The 25544-nt window shown below is 39.6% G+C and overlaps 1 protein-coding gene across 1 annotated transcript; it reads left to right on the top strand.

Annotated features, from left to right (window-relative positions):
- The first annotated feature begins 12736 nt into the window (after window positions 1-12736).
- On the top strand, window positions 12737-15532 carry LOC127676057 (zinc finger Y-chromosomal protein 2-like). The gene is made up of 5 exons (XM_052171979.1): window positions 12737-12760; window positions 14092-14508; window positions 14581-14630; window positions 14686-14858; window positions 15384-15532. Exons 1-5 carry the CDS (start codon window positions 12737-12739, stop codon window positions 15530-15532), a joined length of 813 nt encoding a protein of 270 aa, XP_052027939.1.
- The last annotated feature ends 10012 nt before the right edge of the window (window positions 15533-25544 follow it).

Raw genomic sequence — 25544 nt, 5'->3', positions numbered from 1 at the left:
TATCTACCTCTAGTCCTGACCTATTGCCACATATTTTATTTGTATACATGTTACAGTCACTGAATATTGACTCCTATAATTAACTAGTTTATTTGCCTCCCCTCCCCCTCTACCTCTCTTCTTCCCTCCCTCCTTCCCTCCCTCCCTCTCTTCTTTCCTGAGTTCAGAATGTCCAAATTATGAAGACAATGATTGAAAATTTATGTTGTCATGTGTTTATAATTTGGCTTTGACTGTACCATATAAACTTGGATTACCAAGAGAGCACCTGCCCACTTATAAGTATCATGAAGAACATTAAACATTTGTGAAAAGTGTTAGCAGGAACAGCTGTGTTAGTACTTGCTAATTTACTCTGCAGACTCCAGTAAGTAATCATTATCCACATTTTAAACTTTTTTTGAAAAAACTTTACTTTTACCTATATGATTATATTGATTGGTGTTCTTAGTTACTGAAAAGTAACAGATTTAATTTTTTTATTTTATGTGTATGTGATTGCAGAGAGAGAGAGAGACAGAGAGAGAGAGAGAGAGAGAGAATATGAATATGCATACCATATTCATGCTTCATGCTCATGGAGACCTGAGGGTGATACAAGATATTTCCTATCCATTCACACTGAGGCAGTGAGAGGTCAGTGATTGGAGGGAGGGCAGAGAGGAGGGGAGCTAAGAGAGGGAGGGGCAGAGAGAGAGAAAGGGAGCCTGGGAGCTGCATGAGGGAGAAGAGGAGGAGACACACAGATCCAGGTGGCATCCGTGTGTTTCTGGTGTGTTGAGAGGTTGCAAATATTGGGATAAAACTTTATCATTGTAATTTGGCATTATGTAATTGGGAGTTTCATATACACAAATATATTTGGTTAACTACTCAAGTTTAAGAATCATGCTTTGCTGGTTACTTGGAAGGAGTGGGTGCTGGGCGGGAGCCAGAGACCCACCAGGGACTTGGAGCAGAGGCCAGGCAGGGCGGTACTATATTTTAATCATCTTCCGAAATAGGAGTTACAGACTGTTCTAAGTCACCATACCACAAGGGAATTTGGAACTGAACCTAGTTCTTCTGCAGGAGCAGCCAGTGCTTTTAACCACTGAGCCATCTTTCTATTCCCTTAAAGAAATTTTTGGTATGGTGTAAAGGATGATGTTCTCATGAGCTAGGAGTCTAGATTCTTCAGAATCTCTTCAGATTCCTGAAACATGGATCAAAGGATAAAGCATAGTAGCTAGTCTGAGTTTGATCCCAGGGATATGCATGTATGGAAGTCGAAAACTGATTTGGAAAGTTGTGTTCTGGGTGCCACACACACCATATATACGTATATACGTACGTACATACATACATACATACACACATTCAGGCAGACTCTTTGAAAATGACAGTTCATAAAAGTACCACTCATAAGGTTAGGATGGGGGGCTCAATAGTAAAACTCTTGTCTGGCTCCTGCAGTGCTGCAGATTTTAACTCCTAACATCAAGGGAAGCCAAAGAATAAAGACATATTAGTTGGGGATGCCTTTGCTTTTAAAGAAGCCAAGGATGCAAAATGCTTTGCAAACAGAGTCTATGGGCAGGTGTGCTAATGCATTAATTAACAAGCACATAAATGTTATATATGGAAGTCTGGGGTTTCCTTGAACTTCACTGTGTTGTCTTTACTTGAGGGTATGCTCAGGTTGTCAGTTGCACAAAGCACTTCACTTCATGAATTTTTCAGAAAAATGGATGGAACTAGAAAATATCACCCTAAGTGAGGTAACTCAGACCTAGAAGGACATGCATGGTATGCACGTACCGATTACTATGACACAAAAACGCTGTTGGCCTATTAACATAGGCAGGAAATAGGGAGATGGAAGTTCTGGTACAGAGAGAGGAACTCTGCCTTACAGTCAGGCACGGGAGGATTTACCCCAAACTCTGAGGAAACTGAGAAGAGATTACTGATTTCTTGGACCTCTTATTAAAGTGGTTGGCTGTGTTTGTGAGCTATGTGGACTATGGAAGTGACTGTAAACACTGTCAGGTAGTATGGAGCAAAGGAATTATTTTCCATTGTAGAAATGGGAAACCATCTAGGAAAAACCAGAGGGATTAGGAGATTCCCTGTATTAGTTTATGTTTTGTTAGTAAGAGGAAATGTGTGAGACTGACTATTTACTAAAATATATCTTTTGTTTTCCTTGCAGTTTTGAAGCAGAAAGTCCAAGCAGCATGGGAATGGCTCATACAAAGGCATGTAGCTGTATTGGCCTCATGGCCATCTTGTCACGCTGGTAGGAATTCACACAAGAAGGATCACAATAGCTAGAGGAGGACCAGTAAGCAGTCAGTGCTTACTAAGAGATCTTGCCTCTGAAATATCCACTACCACACTGCTATTTGCATCTAAATCTTTGGGAGAACATTCACCCTATTATATTCAGCTTACCAGTCAGAAGCATCTTCTTAATTGCTTTCTGTTTTGTGGGCCAAGTAACCGAAGTAAAAGTCATTTCAACTTGCTGAATGCCAACCAGCTTGTGTATGTAGACACCAATGATTGGCCAGATGGGAAACTGACAGATGATTTGGTATGTTCTTGAGGCAAACTGAGAGAGGCATGAGGCCAGGCCTTGAACATGGATGAATGGTTGTCCAGGTAACTCCCAGGAGACACTAATCAGGAATGTGTTTTCCCTGACCCAGGGTTATGCACCTTCTGCTCCCCACACCAAAACACTCTTTACCTCTAGAGGCCAACTTGGTAGGCCATCTGCTATCCATTGAACTAAGAGATTCTTTGCCCAATGGCACTGCACTCTCTGAAGGTGCACTGCCTGTGATAAAACTGGTTCCTACATGGCCCCTGAACACACTGCACATCTTCTGGACAATGTGGTCAAGTCCGGATGTGTCAGGAGCTCTGCACACTCTCATAAGCAAGGCAGCTCAGGCAGGGTCTCATCTGCTCTCCTTCCAGTCTTCTTCTGTCTGACAAGAATTACTGCAGGAGATTGAGCCAGAGGTCTTCTGCAATGACCTGAAAGGAGGTGAGGCAAGTGTCTCTCTAGCTTCTGGGGTCAGAGTCCCTCGCCAGCCTAAGGGCCTTTAAGGACACATGACAGTCCTTTTGGGAATAAGACGACCAGAGCACACCACTTCAGCCAGCCTGTTATCTCCTAGGAAATTGTGGGCAAACAACCAGTCCAGGAAAGTTAGCCTCCAGGGTTCCTGCTGGTAAATGGGAGTAGCAAGGCCAAGGGCTTGTCAGTTGAGAGTTGAGAGTGCTTGGCTGTGCAGATTCCACAGTGCTTAACTGAAAACAGTCAGAAGTATCTGACTTTTCTGAAACACTGCATTAACTTGCCCCCTAGGTCCACTATGTAGTGGCCAAAGGGCTCTACTGTCCAAATCACAAGTTGAGATAGTATGGCCTCAGTCAGTTAGTTGTTCAGACGTGTTACAGTCTGACAGTGTGGATTTTCTTACTGATTTAGACACTGACAGCTCTGGGAAGAAACATGCTGTGTCCTTTGGACCATCAGATGCTGTCAGCCTGGGACAACCAGAAGTAGTGAGATGCAGGATGTCAGAGGACCTTCAGACACTTTGTACTCTAGATAGGGAAACATGTGCGTTCTGTTGAGTAGAGTTCTGTTACATGCTTAGCATTACTGAGGTATTTAGTGCTCTGTTAAATGTTTAGCATCCCCGAGGCATTTAGTGCTCTGTTAAATGGTTAGCATTCCTGATGCATTTAGTCCTCTGTTAAATGTATAGCATCACTGATGCATTTAATGCTCTGTTAAATCTATAGCATCCCTGAGGCATTTAGTGCTCTGTTAAATGGTTAGCATCCCTGACACATTTAGTGCTCTGTTCAGTGTATAGCATCCCTGATGAATTTAGTCCTCTATTAAATGGTTAGCATCCCTGAGGCATTTAGTGCTCTGTTCAATGAATAGCATCTCTGATGCATTAAGTGCTCTGTTAAATGTATAGTATCCCTGAGGCATTTAGTGCTCTGTTAAATGGTTAGCATCCCTGAGGCATTTAGTGCTCTGTGAAATGTATAACATCCCTGAGGCATATAGTACTCTATACAATGTATAGAATCCCTGAGGCATTTAATTCTCTGTTCAAAGTATAGCATCCCTGAGGCATTTAGTGCTCTGTTAAATGTATAACATCCCTGATGCATTTAGTGCTGTGTTAAATGGTTAGCATCCCGGAGGTATTTAGTGTTCTGTTCAATGTATAGCACCCCTGATGCAATTAGTGCTCTATTAAATGTATAGCATCCAGTAGGCATTTACAGCTCTGTTCAATGTATAGCAACCATGAGGAATTTAGTACTCTGTTAAGTGGTTAGCATCCCGGAGGCCTTTAGTGCTCTGTTAAATGTATATCATCCCTGAGGTAATTGGTGCTCTGTCAAATGTGTATCATTCCTGAGGCATTTAGTGCTCTGTTAAATGTATAGCATCCCTGACACATTTAGTGCTCTGTTAACCGCTTAGCATCCCTGAGGCATTTAGTGCTCTGTTAAATGCTTAGCATCCCTGATGCATTCAGTACTCTGTTAAGTGGTTATCATCCCTGAAGCATTTAGTGCTCTGTTAAATGTATAGCATCCCTGAGGCATTTAGTGTTCTGTAAAATGGTTAAAATCCATGATGCATTTAGTGCTCTGTTAAATGGTTAGCCTACCTGAGGCATTTAGTGCTCTGTTAAATGGTTAGCATCCCTGAAGCATTTAGTGCTCTGTTCAATGTATAGCATCCCTGAGGCATTTAGTGCTCTGTTCAATGTATAGCATCCCTGAGGCATTTAGTGCTCTGTTTAATGGTTAGCATCCCTGAGGCATTTAGTGCTCTGTTAAATGTATAGCATCCTTGATGCATTAAGTGCTCTGTTAAATGTATAGTATCCTTGATGCATTAAGTGCTCTGTTAAATGTATAGCATCCCTGAAGGATTTAGTGCTTTGTTAAAAGGTTAGCATCCCTGAGGCATTTAGTGCTCTGTTAAGTGGTTAGCATCCTTGAGGCATTTAGTGCTCTGTTCAAAGTATAGCATCCCTGATACATTTAGTGCTCTGTGAAATGGTTAGCATCCCTGGCACATTTAGTGCTCTGTTAAATGTTTAGCATCCCATAGGCATTTATTGCAATGTTCAATGTATAGCAATCCAGAGACATTTAGTGCTCTGTTAAGTGGTTAGCATCTCAGAGCCATTTAGTGCTCTGTTAAGTGGTTAGCATCTCAGAGGCATTTAGTGCTCTGTTAAATGTATAGCATCTCAGAGCCATTTAGTGCTCTGTTAAATGGTTAGCATCTCAGAGGCATTTAGTGCTCTGTTAAATGGTTAGCATCATTGAGACATTTATTGCTCTGTTAAATGGTTAGCATCCCTGAGGCATTTAGTGCTCTCTTCAATGTATAGCATCCCTGATGTATTAAGTGCTCTGTTAAATGTATAGCATCTCTGAGGCATTTAATGCTGTGTTAAATGGTTAGCATCCCTGATGCATCAAGTGCTCTGTTAAATGTAAAGCATCTCTGAGGCATTTAGTGCTTTGTTAAATGGTTAGCATCATTGAGGAACTTAGTGCTCTGTTCAATGTAGAAAATCCCTGATGCATTTAGTCCTATGATAAATGTATAGCATTTCTGCGGCATTTAGTGCTCTGTTAAATGGTTAGCATCCCTAATGCACTAAGTGCTCTCTTAAATGTATAGTATCCCTGAGGCATTTAGTGCTCTGTTAAATGGTTAGAATCCCTGACACATTTAGTGCTCCATTAAGAGTAGAGCATCCCTGAGGCATATACTGCTCTGTACAATGTATACCATCCCTGAGGCATTTAGTGCTCCCTTCAAAGTATAGCATCCCTGAGGCATTTAGTGTTCTGTTAAATGGTTAGCATCCCTGATGCATTTACTGTGCTGTTAAATGCATAGCATCCCTGAGGCATTTTATTGCTCTGTTAAATGGTTAGCATCCCTGAGGTATTTAGTGCTCTGTTCAATGTATAGTATCCCTGATAAATTTAGTGCTCTATTAAATGTATAGCATCCCGTAGGCATTTACAACTCTGTTCAATATATAGCATCCATTAGGAATTTAGTACTCTGTTAAGTGGTTAGCATCCCTGAGGCATTTAGTGCTCTGTTAAATATATAGCATCCCTGAGGTGATTGGTGCTCTGTCAAATGTATAACATCCCAGAGGCATTTAGTGCTATGTTAAATGGTTAGCATCCCAGAGGCATTTAGTGTTCTGTTTAATGTATAGCATCCCTGATGCATTTTTGTTCTGTTAAATGTATAGCATCCCTGAGGCATTTAGTGCTCTGTTGTTTTTTTTTTATTCGATATAATTTTTTATTTACATTTCAAATGATTTCCCCTTTTCTAGCCCCTCCCACTCCCCGAAAGTCCCGTAAACCCCCTTCTCTCCCCCTGTCCTCCCACCCACCTCTTCCCACTTCCCTGTTCTGGTTTTGCTGAATACTGTTTCACTGAGTCTTTCCAGAAAAAGGGGCCACTCCTCCTTTCTTCTTGTATCTCATTTGATGTGTGGATTATGTTTTGGGTATTCCAGTTTTCTAGGTTAATATCCACTTATAAGTGAGTGCATACCATGATTCACCTTTTGTGTCTGGGTTACCTCACTTAGTATGATGTTCTCTAGCTCCATCCATTTGCCTAAGAATTTCATGAATTCATTGTTTCTAATGGCTGAATAGTACTCCATTGTATAGATATACCACATTTTTTGCATCCACTCTTCTGTTGAGGGATACCTGGGTTCTTTCCAGCATCTGGCAATTATAAATAGGGCTGCTATGAACATAGTAGAGCATGTATCCTTATTACATGGTGGGGAATCCTCTGGGTATATGCCCAGGAGTGGTATAGTAGGATCTTCTGGAAGTGAGGTGCCCAGTTTTCGGAGGAACCGCCAGACTGATTTCCAGAGTGGTTGTACCAATTTGCAACCCCACCAGCAGTGGTAGAGTGTTCCTTTTTCTCCACACCCTCTCCAACACCTGCTATCTCCTGAATTTTTAATCTTAGCCATTCTGACTGGTGTAAGATGAAATTTCAGGGTTGTTTTGATTTGCATTTCCCTGGTGAATAATGAAAGTGAGCATTTTTTAAGATGCTTCTCCACCATCTGAAGTTCTTCAGGTGAGAATTCTTTGTTTAACTCTGTACCCCATTTTTTAATACGTTTGTTCGGTTTTCTGGACTCTAACTTCTTGAGTTCTTTATATATATTGGATATTAGCCCTCTATCCGATGTAGGATTGGTGAAGATCTTTTCCCAATTTGTTGGTTGCCGATTTGTCCTCTTGATTGTGTCCTTTGCCTTACAGAAACTTTGTAATTTTATGAGGTCCCATTTGTCAATTCTTGATCTTAGAGCATATGCTATTGGTATTCTGTTCAGAAACTTTCTCTCTGTACCGATGTCCTCAAGGATCTTCCCCAGTTTCTTTTCTATTAGCTTCAGAGTGTCTGGGTTTATGTGGAGGTCCTTGATCCATTTGGAGTTGAGCTTAGTACAAGGAGACAAGGATGGATCAATTCTCATTCTTCTGCATGCTGACCTCCAGTTGAACCAGCACCATTTGTTGAAAAGGCTATCTTTTTTCCATTGGATGTTTTCAGCCTCTTTGTCGAGGATCAAGTGGCCATATGTGTGTGGGTTCATTTCTGGATCTTCAATCCTGTTCCATTGATCCTCCTGCCTGTCACTGTACCAATACCATGCAGTTTTTAACACTATTGCTCTGTAGTATTGCTTGAGGTCAGGGATACTGATTCCCCCAGATTTTCTTTTGTAGCTGAGAATAGTTTTAGCTATCCTGGGTTTTTTGTTATTCCAGATGAATTTGATAATTGCTCTTTCTAACTCTGTGAAGAATTGAGTTGGGATTTTGATGGGTATTGCATTGAATCTGTATATTGCTTTTGGCAAAATGGCCATTTTAACTATATTGATTCTACCGATCCATGAGCATGGGAGGTTTTCCCATTTTTTGAGGTCTTCTTCCATTTCCTTCTTCAGAGTCTTGAAGTTCTTGTCACACAGATCTTTCACATGTTTGGTAAGAGTCACCGCAAGATACTTTATACTGTTTGTGGCTATTGTGAAGGGTGTCATTTCCCTAATTTCTTTCTCAGCCTACTTATCCTTTGAGTATAGGAAGGCCACTGATTTGCTTGAGTTGATTTTATAAGTTGCCACTTTGCTGAAGTTGTTTATCAGCTGTAGGAGCTCTCTAGTGGAGTTTTGGGTCACTTAGGTAGACTATCATGTCGTCTGCAAATAATGATAGTTTGACTTCTTCCTTTCCAATTTGTATCCCTTTGACCTCCTTCAGTTGTCGAATTGCCTGAGCTAGTACCTCAAGTACAATATTGAAAAGATAAGGAGAAAGGGGGTAGCCTTGTCTAGAGGCTGTCCCATTAGGGCTCTGTTAAATGGTTAGCTTTCCTGAGGCATTTACTGCTCTGTTCAATGTATAGCATCCCTGAGGCATTTAGTGCTCTGTTGAATGGTTACCATCCCTGAGGCATTTAGTGCTCTGTTAAATGGTTAGCTTTCCTGAGGCATTTAGTGCTCTGTTCAATGTATAGCATCCCTGAGGCATTTAGTGCTCTGTTGAATGGTTACCATCCCTGAGGCATTTAGTGCTCTGTTAAATGGTTAGCTTTCCTGAGGCATTTACTGCTCTGTTCAATGTATAGCATCCCTGATGCATTTAGTGCTCTGTTAAATGTATAGCATCTCTGATGCATTTAGTGCTCTGTTAAATGGTTACCATCCGTGAGGCATTTAGTGCTCTGGTAAGTGGTTAGCATCCCTCATGCATTTAGTGCTCTGTTAAATGATTAGCATCTTTGATGCATTTAGTGCTTTGTTAAATATAAGGCATCCCTGAGGCATTTAGTGCTCTGTTAAATGGTTAGCATCCCTGAGGCATTTAGTGCTCTGTGAAATGTATAACATCCCTGAGGCATATACTGCTCTGTACAATGTATAGCATCCCTGAGGCATTTAGTGCTCTGTTCATAGTATAGCATCCCTGATGCATTTAGTGCTCTGTTAAATGTATAGCATCCCTGATGCATTTAGTGCTCTGTTAAATGTATAACATCCCTGAGGCATATACTGCTCTGTACAATGTATAGCATCCCTGAGGCATTTAGTGCTCTGTTCATAGTATAGCATCCCTGAGGCATTTAGTGCTCTGTTAAATGGTTAGCATCCCTGAGGTATTTAGTGCTCTGTTAAATGTATAGCATCCCTGAGGCATTTAGTGCTCTGTTAAATGGTTAGCATCCCTGAGGCATTTAGTGCTCTGTTAAATGGTTAGCATCCCTGAGGCATTTAGTGCTCTGTTAAATGGTTAGCATCCCTGATGCCTTTAGTGCTCTGTTAAATGGTAGAGTATTGTTCAGTTTCCATGGGTATGTGGGCTGTTGTTTTTTACTGTTACTAAAGACCATTTTTACTCCATAGTGATCTGATAGGAGGCATAGGATTATTTCAATCTTCTTGTATTTGTTGAGGTCTGTCTTGTGACCAACTATATGATCTCTCTTGGAGAAGGTACCATGAGGTGCTGAGAAAAGGTATATTCTTTTGCTTTGGGATGAAAAGTTCTATATATATCTATAACCTTTGTAGGGCTGGGTTTGTAGAAAGATATTGTGTAAATTTGGTTTTGTCGTGAATATCTTGGTTTCTCCATTTATAGTGATTGAGAGTTTCTCTGGGTATAGTAGTCTCGGCTGGCATTTGTGTTCTCTTAGAGTCTGCATGAACTCTGCCCAGGAACTTCTAGCTTTCATAGTCTCTGGTGAGAAGTCTGGTATAATTCTGATAGGTCTTCCTTTATATGTTACTTGCCCTTTTTCTCTTACTGCCTTTAATATTCTTTCTTTATTTAGAACATTTGGGGTTTTGATTATTATGTGACAGGAGGTATTTCTGTTCTGGTCCAGTCTGTTTGGAGTTCTGTAGGCTTCTTGTATATTCATGGGCATCTCTCTTTAGGTTAGGGAAGTTTTCTTCCATAATTTTGTTGAAGATATTTGCTGGCCTTCTCAGTTGTAAATCTTCACTCTCATCAATGCCTATAATTCTTAGGTTTGGTCTTCTTATTGTGTCCTGGATTTCCTGGATATTCTGGGATACAAGCTTTTTGCATTTTGCATTTTCTTTAACCGTTGAGTCCATGGTTTCTATGGTATCTTCGGCATCTGAGATTCTTTCTTCTATCTCTTGTATTCTGTTGTTGATATTTGCAACTATGGTCCCTGATTTCTTCCCAAGGTTTTCTATCTCCAAAGTTGTCTCCCTTTGTGCTTTCTTAGTTGTTTCTACTTCTGTTTTTAGATCCTGGAAATTTTTTGCTCAGTTCTGTCATTTGCTTGTTTGTGTTTTCCTCTAATTCTTTAAACAATTTTTGTGTTTCCTCTTTCATGACTTCTGCCTGTTGATCAAGGTTCTCCTGTATGTCTTTACATGATTTTTGCGTTTCCTCCTTATTGGCTTTTGTATTCTCCTGAATTTCTTTCAATGATTTTTGTGTTTCCCTTGTAAGGGCTTCTAATTTTTGATCCATTTTCTCCTGAATTTCTTTAAGAATGTCCTTCATGTGTTCCTGTACTAGCATCATGACCAGTGATTTTAAATCCAAATCTTGCTTTTCTGGTATGTTGAGGTATCCAGGACTTGCTAATGTTGGAGAATTGGGTTCAGATGCTACCCTAATGCTTTGGTTTCTGTTAGTAACGTTCCTATGTTTGCCTTTAGCCATCTGGTTCTCCCAGGAGTTAGATGGTCTTATTGTCACTGGCTGGTGCTTCAACCTACTGTGTATCTTTAAGGTTATTTCTGCAACACTGGATGACTGGGCTTCTTCTGACACAGATTACTGATATGCTGCCTTCCTCTTTTGTGCCTTTGGAGCCCTTCTCAATCTTGCCTCAAGCAATGCTATACTTAGGTTGTCAAGGTCAACCAGGTGTTCTCTGTCTGCTCTATTATGGAGGGAAGAAGTTGTGGTGGGGGTCACTCCATCTGTTGATTCTCACATAGGACACAGGTCCTGGGATCGACTGGCCTGCAGATGAACCGCCTACGTGCTCAGGGCCTGAGTGCAGGCAGACCCCTGGCGGTTTGCACCACCAGAAATCTAAAGCTCGGGGTGTTACAGTACCTAGTGATCCTTTTGTGTCCCTGCAGACAGCAAATATGGCTGCGGGGCTTCTCTTCTTCTACAGCTTCCTGGGCAGGACACCACACCGGCCCTGAGCCCGGCGGGCTGGCAGACAAAAGCCAACTATGTGCTCAGTTCCTGAGTGCAGGCAGACCCCTGGAGGTATGCACCACCAGAAATCTAAGGCTCAGGGTGTTACAGTACCTAGTGATCCTTTTGTGTCCCTGCAAACAGCAAATATGGCTGCAGGGCTTCTCTCCTTCCACAGCTTCCTCGGTCCCTCACAATTGTAAACTACATGTGTGCCTTTCAAAGAACCCCTGCTCTGTATGCTGAACTGACACTTGCAGAGGATCCTGCTATACCTCTCCTGGGCATATACCCAAAGGATTCCCCGGCATGCAATAAAGACACATGCTCCATTATGTTCATAGCAGCCTTCTTTTCATTACTACTAGGCTAAGTATTCAATTTCATCTTTGTTTGCTATGTCTTGCCAAAACAAAAACAAAAAAGCCAAAAACCTGGTGAAAATTTCATGAAGCTTAGAAAGGGAATTCAAAGATTTTGTGTAGCAAAATGAGAAGAGTGCCAAGGAGGAGACGGGAGAATATGAAAGAATTATAAGTCAGACTGTGGAGACTGTTCAGAAGGCTGGGAGACAGGAAGAGGAAGGGGCTGATAATTGGAGAAAGGAGCTGGAAACGAGCCTGGACCAAAACATACAGAATTTCATAGATCAGACTGAACAACAGACACATAGCAATAAACTTTGGAAGGTGAGCCTGGAGGTTAATATTAATGAAATTCAAGTGAGGTAGAGATTACACTATCAGAATTACAACATAAAGAAAAGCTATGGCAGCAGGGCCTAGAACAAAAGACACTGGAATTTATAGAGCAGAAGGAAGAGGACAGAGAAATTTAAGACGTGGCAACATGGCCTGGAGGAAACACTGGAACTTTTAGAGGTCACGCGACACAACAGAGAGAGGAAAATGAAGGTTAGAATCAGGAGTTGAGAAAGACGCTAGACCAAAAGATGAAGAATGTCACAGGTTTCACTGAATGACAGAGTTTGCAAGCACCAGACAGAGACAAATTGTGGGGCATAGGCCTTAAGAGAGGAACTTAAAATATTAATCAGGGAAAATACTCAGGTAGAGACAACAGTCAGGATTAGAGAAAGACAAGCAAAGGTTGTTAGAATGCAGTTAAGTTTTCCCCCTCAGTATACAACAGAGACCAGTAGGCGATAATCATCCCCCAAATTATCAGGAATTTGCATGGATGTTTTAGAGCTAAAAGGTTTTGAGGAAAATGTCACAAATTTTGGAGTGCACTCTCCATCTGTAAAACACATCCTGGCTTCTTAGGCTATCAAAAATATAACTCCCCAAGGATGTGGCCACAGCAACATTAGACCCTGAGGCTCATTTACAATGGTTCTCGTGCTGGAGAGAAGAGGTGAAGGAGATAGCAGGACAATATAAAGTCAGAGGTGGTAATGCCTCTAAAGAGCAGCTGCTTGGTGAGGGTCATTTTGCTGAGCTAGAGGCACAGTCGGATATGATGAAGAAACCTCAACATTATGTCACTTGGCAGCCTTAAATGACTGGGACAAGGTATGAGAAACAGGGAAAAGGCTAAAACCTTTTCTCAGGTCCTTTTCTCAAGGTCCATAGGAAACATTCCCTGACTTTTTTTTTTCAAAGGTTGACTTCAGCTGTAGATACAGGTATGACAGATCCATTAGCAAGAATGGCACTAATGGAGTTGTCACCTTTTTAAAACTCAAATGCTAAATGCAAAGAAATAATCACACCATTGCATGAAGGTCAGCATGGATAGATGTGTGGAGTAGACATACAGGTGGTGTTAGAACACCTTAGGGTGATATACCTTAATTGGAGATATTACCAGTAGAGGGCTTGAGACAACACTAAATCTCAAATATCTTAATTGTGGTAAGCAAGAACATTTTAAAATTAACTTTAGAGAAAACCAAATTACTTGCAAAAGGGAACCTACCTCCTGGAAAAAGTAAGAGGTGTGGCAAATGCCAACATTAGATCAGTATGTAAATCAGCCAGAGACAAAAAGTTCCCAGAGTGGAAATGCTTTTCCTTGGAAAAGGAACATGACCTTACTTTGTCTTAACAAGGTGGAGCACTCATCTCTCCCATGGTCTGATTCTCCACTCTTCAGTTCAGTTCTGACATTAGACAAGGCATTGGAGCAGTCTTTCCCAGCGGTTAGCATCTATATTCCAGGTGGAACCCTTTGTCACAATATCTATTATCTTCTTGGAGACCTTAGAGGACATTGCTAAGATCTCTGGGAGTCTCTGTCTGTCATAATTAAGTTTCAACATCTTAAATGCAGATCTCTGATCAAGGGCTAGTACCTACCAAGCATTCCTCAGTTAAGCCATCCTTGTCTGTTTTTTGTTATCTGAACATTTTAAATAATTTGGTTCCTCACAAGGTGCCTGCTAACATGTATTTTTAAATTAGCCTTAAAACCTTATAATAGTGGGCTGGAGAGATGGCTCAGCAGATAAGAGCACTGACTACTCTTTCAGAAGTCCTGAGTTCCATTCCCACCAACCACATGGTGGCTCACAGCCATCTGTAATGGGATCAGATGCCCTCTTCTGCTGTGTCTGAAGATAGCAATTGTGAATACATAAGATAAATAATAAATAATAATAATAATAAATCTTTTAAAACGTTTATAATAATTTAGTAGCTTTTACAAGACTAGGACTTTATGGTCCATCTCTCTTAGGTTTAGTTTTTAAGTAATTTTAAATTGATGTTCTCTTAGTATCAAAGTAAGTCTTTTAGCTTATAAACATAGGTCATAGAGACTGGTACACTTTTTGATGTCACTGTGCACAATTTTGTTCCTGATGATTCAGACTCAGTTATAATTCAAGATGTTATTGAAAATGTTCTTATTGAAGATGTTCACTGCTCACATATTTTAGAGGACACAGATATATCTGACAATGTCATTATTCCCGAGCAAGTGCTCGATTTAGATACAGCTGAAGAAGCATCGTTAGCACAGTTCTCAATTCCAGACATTTTAGCTTCCAGTATTACATCAACCTCACTGACAATGCCTGAACATGTCTTGATGAGTGAAGCTATCCATGTGTCTGATGTAGGACATATTGAACAAGTGATTCATGATAGCCTTGTAGAAACAGAAGTCATCACTGATCCTCTGACAGCCGACATTTCAGAAATACTGGTAGATTACAGAGGGGAAGTCAACTTTTAGAAGTCACTTCTCTCCTGTCACTAGTTCTGAGAATCAAACTCAAGGTTTCAGATTCCAGAGCAAATACTTAAGTCAAACACTGAGCAATCTAGCCAGCCCTCCTCATCTCAGTTTCAAAAAGAAAAAGAAAAAAGGGCATATTTTGTTTTTATATCTACTGTAAAGGTATATATTAATTTCCTATTTAGTGGATGATGCTGGCAAAACAGATAATGAAGGTTCCTCTGAACTTACCATGAATGCAGAATCAGAAACTGATCCTTATAAATTGGATGGAACATTTCCTGAAGTTATCAAGGTGTACATTTTTAAAGCTGACCCTGAAGAGGACGATGTAGGTAAGGAAGAAAGTTTCTAATAAATACATGCATGTTGTAACTATGTATACTATTTATATATTTTATAAATATAATTTATAAAGGTGTATAAATATGTATATGTTTTTCTACATTATTCTTTGTGATTGTCTGTGTGTGTGTATATATGTGTATATGTGTGTGTGTTTATATGTGTGTATGTGTGTGTTTGTGTGTGTGTGTGTGTGTGTGTGAGAGAGAGAGAGACAGGGTGTCACATGTAGCCCTGGCTGAACTGGAACTCACCTTATGTATATGAACCAGATTGGCTTCAAACTCATGGTAATATGCCTGCCTCGGCCTCCAGAGAATTGGAATTATAGCATGTGCCCCCAGACCCTGATATTACTTTGATTTTTAAAGGATACTTTACTTGGAAATTTGGAAAGCTTCTTTAAAGATAACTTTAGCACATTTGTAGTGTAATATGCTGATAGTATAAAAAGTAAACCTATGACAGTAAATAAGGCAAGTTTCAAATTAATTTCATAGTTTGTTTTCTTATAGGAGAAACTGTAGATGTAGTAGAGAGTGAGACAGATAATGGCAATGAAGCTGAAGTGGTTGATCAGAGCAGCAGTATTCATGTTTCCAGAGACAACATTTATACGCCAGACAGTGATTCTCAGAAGGAAGAAGAAGATACTAGTAAGTAGATGGCAAACTTTGAATGGAGATGATTTTGTTTCTATAAACTCTAATTCTTTTAAAGCAAGCAGTGTAACAGCAGACCTGTATAGAGATTACTATGCTACCATATCACAAAAGACATTAGTATTCTTTTTTTTCAAGAAAAAAATGTGTTGTTTAGCTTTCTCTTTGAATTTAAAACCTAATAATTAACTGTATATATATATGTGTGTGTGTGTATATACTTATATATCTTTATATATGTATATATACTTACATATCCTCTATATGTATATACAATCTTTATATATATAAAATTATATATGTATATGTAATCTTTATATATAATTTATATAGAGAGTATATATAATTATATATATCTTCATATATAAGTAGATATATATAAGTATATATTATATTTTCTATGTGAGTGTATATTATATATAATAGAAGTTAATGTATGTATTACATATATATTTATATTTAACTTGGTTATTTTATTTCTTTACACTTCAAATGTTATCCCCATTCCTAGTTTCCCCTCCAAAAACCCACTATCCCATCCCCCCAACCCCTGCTTCTATGAGGGAAATTCTTCCACCTGCCCACTTCTGCCTCACCACCCTAGCATTCCTCTACTCAGGGACTTTGAGCCTTCACAGGACCAAGGACCACCCCTCCCACTGATGTCTGACAAGGCCATCCTCTGCTACATATGCAGCTGGAGCCATGGGTCCCTCCATGTGTACTCTTTGGTTGGTGGTTTAGCCCCTGGAAACTCTGGGGGATCTGATTGGTTGCTCCTCCTCTGGGGCTGCAAACCCCTTCAGCTCCTTTAGTCCTTTCTCTAAATCCTCCACTGGGGTTCCCTGTGCTCATCTGACGTTTGGCTGTGATCATTCTTATCTGTATTGGTTAGGCTTTGTCAGAGCCTCTCAGGAAACAGCTATATCAGGTTCCTGTCAGCAAGTACTTCTTGGCATTAGCAGTAGTGTCTGGGTTTGGGGAGTAGTCTAAGTACTCTATCAGTTTCTAGGTTCTTAGGTATCACTATATAAATCATCAGGAACATAGGGACACAATATAAATCAGAATAGTTTATAAAGCACGGTAGGGGCTAGAAAGGGTGAAAAGGGAGAGTGGTCAGGGGTTGGGGGAGACATTAATTTGGCAGGGTAAAGAGACATTAATTTGGCAGAAAAAAAAAAGAGATGAACATTCCCAAGAATTGTATTCAACCCCTCCCCCCATGCCCACCTCCTGTCCCCACACCCCCTAACCCCAGAATTTTTGAGCCCCAGGAATTCCAGACCTCTGTGCTAGCCACAACCTCCCGCACCTAGGGTGGAGCCCTTGGACCAAGGTGAAGTCAATTGTTCTTCAAGAACTTTCAGATTTTTGAAGAAGCAAGGGACCAGCCACTTGCTGAGCAATCAAACTGGTTTTGTGGACACATTTACAGCCCTTTGGGGGAGGAGTTCCCCCCTCCCCATCCTACCCCACCCACTTCCCGGCCTTTATATTTGGAACCCCCCATTGAACTTCGAATCTTGATCAGAAAACTTGTCTTGGCTCCTTATTTTTCTTGCAAGGCCATTCTATTCCAGCCCCAGCTTTCCTTCCAGGTGACTTTGGTTAGCCGCAGGTGGCTACAGTGGATGTTTGATAAAAGTCCATAAGGAAGCAATATTTTATAATCTTGTATATATCTTACTTAGGGTATGTACTTACCCTTACTAACAAGCTTTGTTTGGCATCACTTAGAGGCTAGAGTTCCACAACTGCAAAAATGCAGAGCACTAGTGACTGAGGGCTGTGCAGCCATAATTGGGCTTATAAAGCTAGCCCTCTTATTAAGAACAAACTCCATGATAAATAACCCTTACAGAACAAACATCTTCAAAGATACTACAGAAAGACTGTAAAACCAGGAGGACCAGGAAGCCAGTTGTTAGCCAATCTTCCACACAGGACATAAAAGCTGCAACTATAACATTTCAACAATATAGTTGCCTAACCAAGTACTGAATACTGAAGATACCAGTACATGTGCCATGTAGATGGGAAAAATTTTACAAGGCCTATCCTTAGATGTGTATGTCCAGGCAATCAATTGTTGCTGAGACAGGGAGAATCAGTTATCTCCTGAGACATGTTTCTTGATAAACTACCCAATACTAGTGGTTAGCCCTAAATACATATGCATACAGGCAACACTACCTAGATGCTTGTTTGTGTGTATGTGTGTGTGTGTGTGTGTGTGTGTGTGTGTGTGAGCACACGTATGCATGTGCATGTGAAACAATATTAATTATAGAAGAAAAGAACACATATTTCAGAAGGCCTGGGTGAGGCCTTCTGTATTCAGAGATACATGTGGAAGAAATGAAAGTACAATATTCATGAATAAATTTTTCAAAAAGGCCTCTAATGAAACAAATCACAACATTTAACACTTCTCAGGATTAGCGTGCATTAGAGAGCAGGCTGAAAGAAAGGCATGCTCTCAAGAGCACTAGGGTGTGACCTGGTGAGATGGATGGCTAAGTGGTTAAGGTTTGCTCTTTCAAGGTGCTTGGTTTGAGTTACTAGCACCCATTCAGTGGATCAAACCAACTGTAACTTCAGTTTCAGTGGATCTTGGCTGATAGTTTTATGTCAGTTTGACCATACTAACAACAGTTTTAAATGGAACTTTGACAAAATGCTTCTACCAGATTGGCCAGTGATAAAGCTTGTAGTACATTTTCTTGATTGATGATTATCAGGTTGAGGGCCCAGCTAACTATGTGTGATACCATCCCTGGGCTGATGGTCCTGAATGTTATAAGAAAACTGTCTGGGCAAGCATGAGGAGAAAAACAGAAAGTCCACTCCTCCACAGTATCTGCATCAGCTTCGCCTCTAGTATCCTGTTTTGAGTTTCTGTCCTAGCTTTCTTCAGTGATGGTCTGTGATGAAGAACTATAACCTAAAATAAACTGTCTCCTCCCCAAGTTGCTTTTGGTTGTGGCATTTTATCTCAGCCATAGAAACCCTAAGGAAGACAAAATGCAGCATCCTCTTCCATAGGCACCCAGCATGCATGTAATGCACATATATACAACCACACACATAAAATAAATATACCTTTTAAAAGTTAATAAAAACAACTTTTTAAAATCACCAGGTCAGAAGGCTCACAACCATTTATAAACTATTTATACTAATATGCCCCTGCTTTGACTTTCTACATAGAGAGCTATCCTGGAGAATGTTGTTTGTTGTATGCATATGAAAGGCTGAAAACAGCCTAAAAATCCCCAGTGTCTAACTCTCAAATGACCCCGAGAACTAAAAAGTTTAAAATGCTATCTCGCTCCAAAGAAGCTCTAACTCCAGCCTTCTTTTGGGGTTTTTGTTGTTGTTGTTGTTTTTGTTTTTTGAGACAGGGTCTGTGTAGCTCTGACTGTCCTGGAATTCACTTTGTAGACCACGCTGGCCTTGAACTTAGAAATCCGCCTGCCTCTGCCTCCCAAGTGCTGGGATTGCAGGTGTGTGCCACTACTGCCTGGCAACTCCAGCCTTCTAAGAAGCCCCAAACACCTCATATTCCAGAGCCCACTCTTTGTTAGAAAGGTCACATTCCTTGAGCCTGCTCTTTGTTAGAAACTAGGTGATCCTGGCCCCCATAAGGTAATGGGAAATGAGCTAATTAGCTGCTTATCTTGCTTCTCTAAACTGCTTACGCTATCATGCCCACCCAATAGCTCATGCAGCTATAGACCTTCAAGAAGATAGGAAACTGATTGGTCCATGGAATGCAGGCTTGGGATAATTTAAACTGATTGGCCTAAAAACTATGGAGTGGTACATATCGACTGGCTCACACTGTGCGGGTTCTTGATGCTAAGGAATGATGGTTTGTGATGCTTGGCCTTTGTTGTAAACCTGTAAAAACTGTCCCAATTCTGCACTCAGGGTTCCCAGTCCTCTACCCCTGCACAGTGTATGACTGTGAACCCCAGAGCCTCTGGAATAAAAATCCTCTTGCTGTTGCATCAAGACCGTTTCTTGCGAGTGATATGGGTGTTGCCTTCCAAGGCGTGGGGTGCTGGGGCACCCTTGTTTTTCAGGTCTTACATATACTCAGAAGAGAAGGGTTTCTCTGCTGGGTTCATCTTGATGTTGCATTCTCTACTCTTTTACTGTCACAGTCTGACTACTCTGAGTCTACACTGGGCCAACTCTGCCGTAGCTTTAGTCAAGCACAAGGGCAAACAGCATCTTTTGCTGTTCAATCACCTTCTCATGTCCCAGAGGGTCTGACTATCTTATTGCCATAGATTAGGAATATTCACTGATTCCTACTGTCCAGAGCCCTGAGGGCCAAAGCCCATAGCATATGATCATCCAGACTCCACATCTACATACTCTTCAAAGTGCACAGGGTCTCAGGAAAACAGAATATATTCTCATTTTGAGTTCAAGCATTCTGATTGTTCATACTGTATAACCTGTGACTGTTACAAAGAATGAACAATTGCTGTGTAAGAAGTGTATGTATTACCCACAAGTTCAGACTTGCCATGGCTACATAACTTTGTCTGTTTCAAACTGTCCAGAGCTTACAAGATTTTACAGTCCAGAATGTACAACTCCAGACCCATGATATATACTTATCTGCATGGGATATTGCATCTTCTGTACACATCCTATAGCCCATAATATTGACTCTATAGCTTCCTCTTCTTCCAGATAGCTGCAGGCCCCAGTTTTGAGATTCTGATGCCTATAGATTAGAGCCAACAAGGGGCATCAGAGTGTCCTACTGCTCAGAGCTCAAAGTATTAGACCATCCCAAATCCACAGTTTCCTACAGAAAAATGTATAAATGTCCAGACCCCACAAGTTTCTTTGGTCTAAAGCCCACAATGTTTGAGTGTTCCGGACTCACATCACACAACACTCCACATCTTACAGGATTCCAAGTATGCAGAATCCAGTGTCCCAGTGACACATCTTATTGTGGTCATTTACCAATGTTAAATGACTTTCAGAGTTGAACGTCACAATTGTCCATCTCTTTTTCTTTCTGCTCTGGATTATTTCACATGCCTCTGGCTGTTCTCTCATATCTAAAATAAAAACCATTCCAACTATGGCATTAGTTTAGTGGTTTGTTTATTACTCCCTTACTTATAAAAGAGATTTCATTCTGAAGCCATTTTAAGCAACGGTGGCATAGAAATTTAGATTTAGGTTATCCAGAATTTTAATGTTCCAACATGGAAGGCATTTCACAGGGGTTTTATAGTTGCACAGAACTAAGTCATTAAAAAAAGGCAACTTCAACACCTTTAATCCCAGCACTTGGGAGGCAGAGGCAGGCGGATTTCTGAGTTCGAGGCCAGGCTGGTCTACAGAATGAGTTCCAGGACAGCCAGGGCTATACAGAGAAACCCTGTCTCAAAATAAATAAATAAATAAATAAATAAATAAATAAATAAAAACAAAACAAGGCAACGTCAAAATACATTGACAAGTATACCAGAGCGGTAGATATAAAAATAGAAAAGTTAATTTACGGGTCCAAGATGCCATTTGATGACAATGCAGTGAAGTGCAGTGCAGTACACTTGAGTTTGTTCATGAGTTCATGCTGTTCAGTACAGGTCAGCAGAGGCAGTTGAACCCAGAATATTAGAACAAGTTGCCAGAGTTATTTTGAGGCCAAGCAGAGCGATTCAATCAGAAGCTGAGAAAAGTCCATTTGAATTAGTCAGTTTGGAGAGGTATTTGAACCAGAACAGCTAAGCTGAACCAGCTGGAGTTCAGAATTAGAAAGGGAAAGTTTATTCAGCAGTTAACCTCTGGAAGACAATTAGTCAACCAAATAAAAGTTACTTTTACAAAGAGGTTTTATTTATTGTCACAAGGTATTAGTTCAGATACAAAGTAGGGTAAGGAATGGTTATTCCAGATGGCTAAGAGATAAAGTAATTACCATCTGAACTTGGAAAATCCCAATCTCTCTACAGTACTGAAATTCCAGTCTGTCCATCAGCCTCTACAGCCACAAAAGTTCCCTCTAGTTTACCTTTTGTTCACAGCCAGGTGCATATTCTTTTCAGGAATTTGGAATTTATTTCTTGCTTCCTCAGGGATCTGGATTTTAAAAGGTTATAGCATTCATCTTGCTGATTTTTAACATTCTCCTATAGTCACTCACCCCAAAATATTTATATTATGTTGCCTATTTTTCAATACCTGAGTTCAGGCATATTTACTGATCCTCAAAGGGTAACTGTATAATCAATGCATAAAGTTTTAGTTATAGAATAAGCTTTACTTATCATTTGCACTAATGGGAAATGTAATGTTACCTATTTTTTTAATTGAATTTTTAGAATTAAAACAAGAGCTACGGCAAAAGCAGTAATGGATGCTGATAGTCCCACTTACTGTAATGTTTGAAAAATGGTCTGCTTTAAAAAGTAATACAAATCTACATAGCAGTTTTTTATGTTTGTTTTTGGTTTTTCCAGACAGGGTTTCTCTGTGTAGCCTTGGCTGTCCTGGAACTCACTCTGTAGACCAGGCTGGCCTTAAAACTCAGAAATCCACCTGCCTCTGCCTCCCAGAGTGCTGGGATTACAGGCGTGCGCCACCACCGCCCGGCTTGGGAAATATTTTAATTGAAAATAAAATTAACGTTAGCCTACCCCTCCAAAATCTATCTTCAACATATGCTGATAGTAGCAGAAGCAACACCTCTATGTTTGGTTGTGTCTATGCTCTGAGAAGATTTCTTTTGAGACTCCATTAAATTCACTATTCGTATAAATCCCTTAGCCTTCAAGAAAGAAAACAAAGAATTGAGGAAATACAAACACAAGAAAATATAGGATTGAGTCGAATGGGAAAAACATTCTAATCCATTAAAGTACACAAATGATATTGAGTAGGGTTTCTTAATTTTAAATGATATCTTTCCTAAAAGCCAATTTTTCTTTTGAGACAACAAAACTTTCATGTGACTTTGCTGGGGCTCTTGTTTTTAATTCTAAAAATTCAATTAAAAAAGTAGGCAACTTATTATATTTCCCATTAGTGAAAAAGATAACTAAACAGCAAACATATAGAGGAAGACTTATTGTATAGGTTATACACATTAGTAATTAACAGAGTTACCCACAATGCATCAGTATCACATTAAGGAAAGAAATAAAAACATTTTCTCTTGTAGTCATTTAATCAAGGTCAAGTATAGATTTGAACTCTGTACTTCCTGTTCCTGTCTGACCATTATATGACTCTGAACCTGTGCCTCTCTGAAGGCAGTCTTAAGATCTGTTTATCCCTGTCTGTTGTATGAGTTTTATGTGTCTGTCCTATGTATTATATGAGCTGTGTGTCTACATGTGAGTGGTGTCTGTCCCTAACAAAGAGATTTGTTATCGATCTACTTATGGCACTAAAAGGCATCATATGGGAAAGAAATGGGATAATAAAGAACATCTTTAACAAAGTTTTTCAAGGATTTAGTCACTGGCTCCAATGGCACACAGATAACAAATCTCATTGCTTATCATACAACATACAAAAATGATTTCAACCTTAATGGCCAATGTTGGAATTTTGCTTTCAACTTCCGTGTTTGCTCCTTTTAGTAAAGGAAACATTACTCTAGGTAAGGCACAGAAGATCCCATAATCTATTACAGCTATTTATTAGCTTAGGTTGCAAAGGTTGAATGTACTGGAACTCCAAGGCAAGTAAGATTGGTTGTTATATTGCAGGATTAGATAGAAGAGAAAATTCCTTTCTAGCTGGAAATCAAACCTGTTACTTTGTCACAGAGCCTTCACCACTGAAAATGTCTCAGTTGTTCTTTAGTTTATGCCAGAATCCTGAATAAAGCTTTAAGGCCAATGAGAGAATAAACTTACTAGCCAGAGTGAGGGCAATCAGGCAAAGAACAATTGCTTCCTTCTCACATGTCCTTTAGGCTGTCACAAAAAAAAGTGTGGCTCAGATTTTTGATTACTTACTCTAAGTATGAAAATAACATAAATTAATATTCAGAGTGTAGAGTCATTATCACAGTATTTAACAAACGTGGAAGCAGTTTAGAACTATATAGAAACTAGGAGAATTTGAAGAATCATACTAAAAAAATGCCTGTCATGGAGAAATTATTAAAAATAAATTTAGTGAAGGCTCAGAAGACGAAAGTCTCAGTCTTCTTGGAGAGTACACATGAGCAGAATATTGGGAGAACTAAGGATAACAAAGACAGTCTTACAGGGAAAAGATGAAAATCTCACTGGAAATCAGACACAAACTCATCTTCTCATGATAGGAATTGCTGAACTGTATATAAGGATATTACAGAAAGCAAAGTGATGAATTGGAATAACATGGAAATAATATGACATGACTTTCCTAACTGGTAACGGAGCATGTACCTAACAGAAAAAGAACTTAAAGTTTGAAAGAATTCTTACCATGGCCATGTTGATAACAAAAACACATGGTAAGATGAAATTACCAACTGTAGGAGTAAGCAAATATCTGATAAAAAAAAGATTAAGATACTCATAAATGGTGATGGTGACAGGGCATACATAATTGCTCAGTTGGCAGAATGATTGTCAAACATGCACAAAAACCTTGATTTAATCCCTAGCAATGCATAAGTCAAGCACTTGAGGCCACCCTTAGATAAGTGATATCCTGACTCAAAAAACTAGAAATTAAAAAAAAAAGTTATTAGGATAATTAAAGGAGGACCTGTAGGGCAGTTCAAGGTTTCCTTTATCACCACTACAAACTGAATATACCAAGATTCGCCCCAAACCTCTGTTCCCTAAATTCTTTTGATGAACACTATTGTTGCTCCAGCTATGACTAATATGACTAATGACAACCACAAGGTAAATCATTATTACAAAAACTGTAACATCTTTGCATGGTTTGTATACAGCCAGTACTCATTCCCTCAGCAGAACTAATTCAGAAACTAGTAGATGCAGCCTATAAAAGTGTGTGTGTATGTGTGTGTATGTTTGTATATATGATTTCTCAATTCTAAAAACACCCTGTGGATCTGTTTGAAAACATAAGGCCTTTTAGTAATTAACTCCTATTCCAATTAAGATTTAAAAAAATCTTCTACTATTTAAAAAAATATTGTCTGTGTGAATATTCATTTTTCCCAACAGTTTTTATTGAAGAGGCAGTCTTTTCTTCAAAAAAAAAAAATGTTTATATTTCTCGCCTCTTTATTTATTTATTTTTTGTTTGGATTTGTTTTTTTCGAGGGTTTTTCTGTATAGCCTTGGCTGTCCTGGAACTCACTCTGTAGACCAGGCTGGCCTCGAACTCAAAAAATCTGCCTGCCTCTGCCTCCCTATTGCTGGGATTACAGGTGTGCGTCACCACCACCCGGCTTCTCGCCTCTTTAAAAAGAACCAAGTAGCTGCAGCTTTGTGTGACTATGACTTGATATCCTATTTATTTTTTATAAATTTATTTCCTCCCTTTTTATTTTTTTAAAGATTTATTTATTTATTATATATAAGTACACTGTAGCTGTCCTCAGACACACCAGAAGAGGGCATCGGCTTCCATGACAAATGGTTGTGAGCCACCATGATTTGAACTCAGGACCTCTATCTAGAAGAGCAGTCAGTACTCTTAACCACTGAGCCATTTCTCCAGCCCTTGATATCATATTCTGTCCCGTAGATATTTATGTCTCTTTTTGTGCCTGTAGTGTGCTGGTTTTGGTACTATGTTTCTGAGAGTCTTTAAAATCATGCATAATGGTATGGCTTACCTTATCTTTTTCCCTTGGGATTTTTGTAATTAAATCACTCATACTTACATTTTTAGAAAAAGATTATCTTTCTAATTTTGTAATTTTGTTGCTGGGATTTAAGAGGTACTAAAATAAATCTATAGATTGCTTTTGGCTAGGTAGTTACTTTTACAATATTGCTTGCTTAATTAAATTCATAAGCATAGCACCTATCTTGTAGTGTTCTTAATTTC

This window comes from Apodemus sylvaticus (genome assembly GCF_947179515.1).
Source record: "Apodemus sylvaticus chromosome Y unlocalized genomic scaffold, mApoSyl1.1 SUPER_Y_unloc_2, whole genome shotgun sequence".
NCBI classification, from domain to species: Eukaryota; Metazoa; Chordata; class Mammalia; order Rodentia; family Muridae; genus Apodemus; species Apodemus sylvaticus.
The sequence above is the reverse complement of the archived record's forward strand: the minus strand, read 5'-3'. Positions and strand labels throughout refer to the sequence as shown.

Excerpts from the sequence above, each read along its gene's own strand:
- LOC127676057 (XM_052171979.1), top strand. The coding sequence starts at position 12,737 with ATGCCTCTAAAGAGCAGCTGCTTG. Across the intron at positions 14,509-14,580 it reads TGGTAGATTACAGAGGGGAA|CAAATACTTAAGTCAAACAC; the intron begins GTCAACTTTTAG and ends CAGATTCCAGAG. Across the intron at positions 14,631-14,685 it reads AGCCAGCCCTCCTCATCTCA|GTATATATTAATTTCCTATT; the intron begins GTTTCAAAAAGA and ends TCTACTGTAAAG.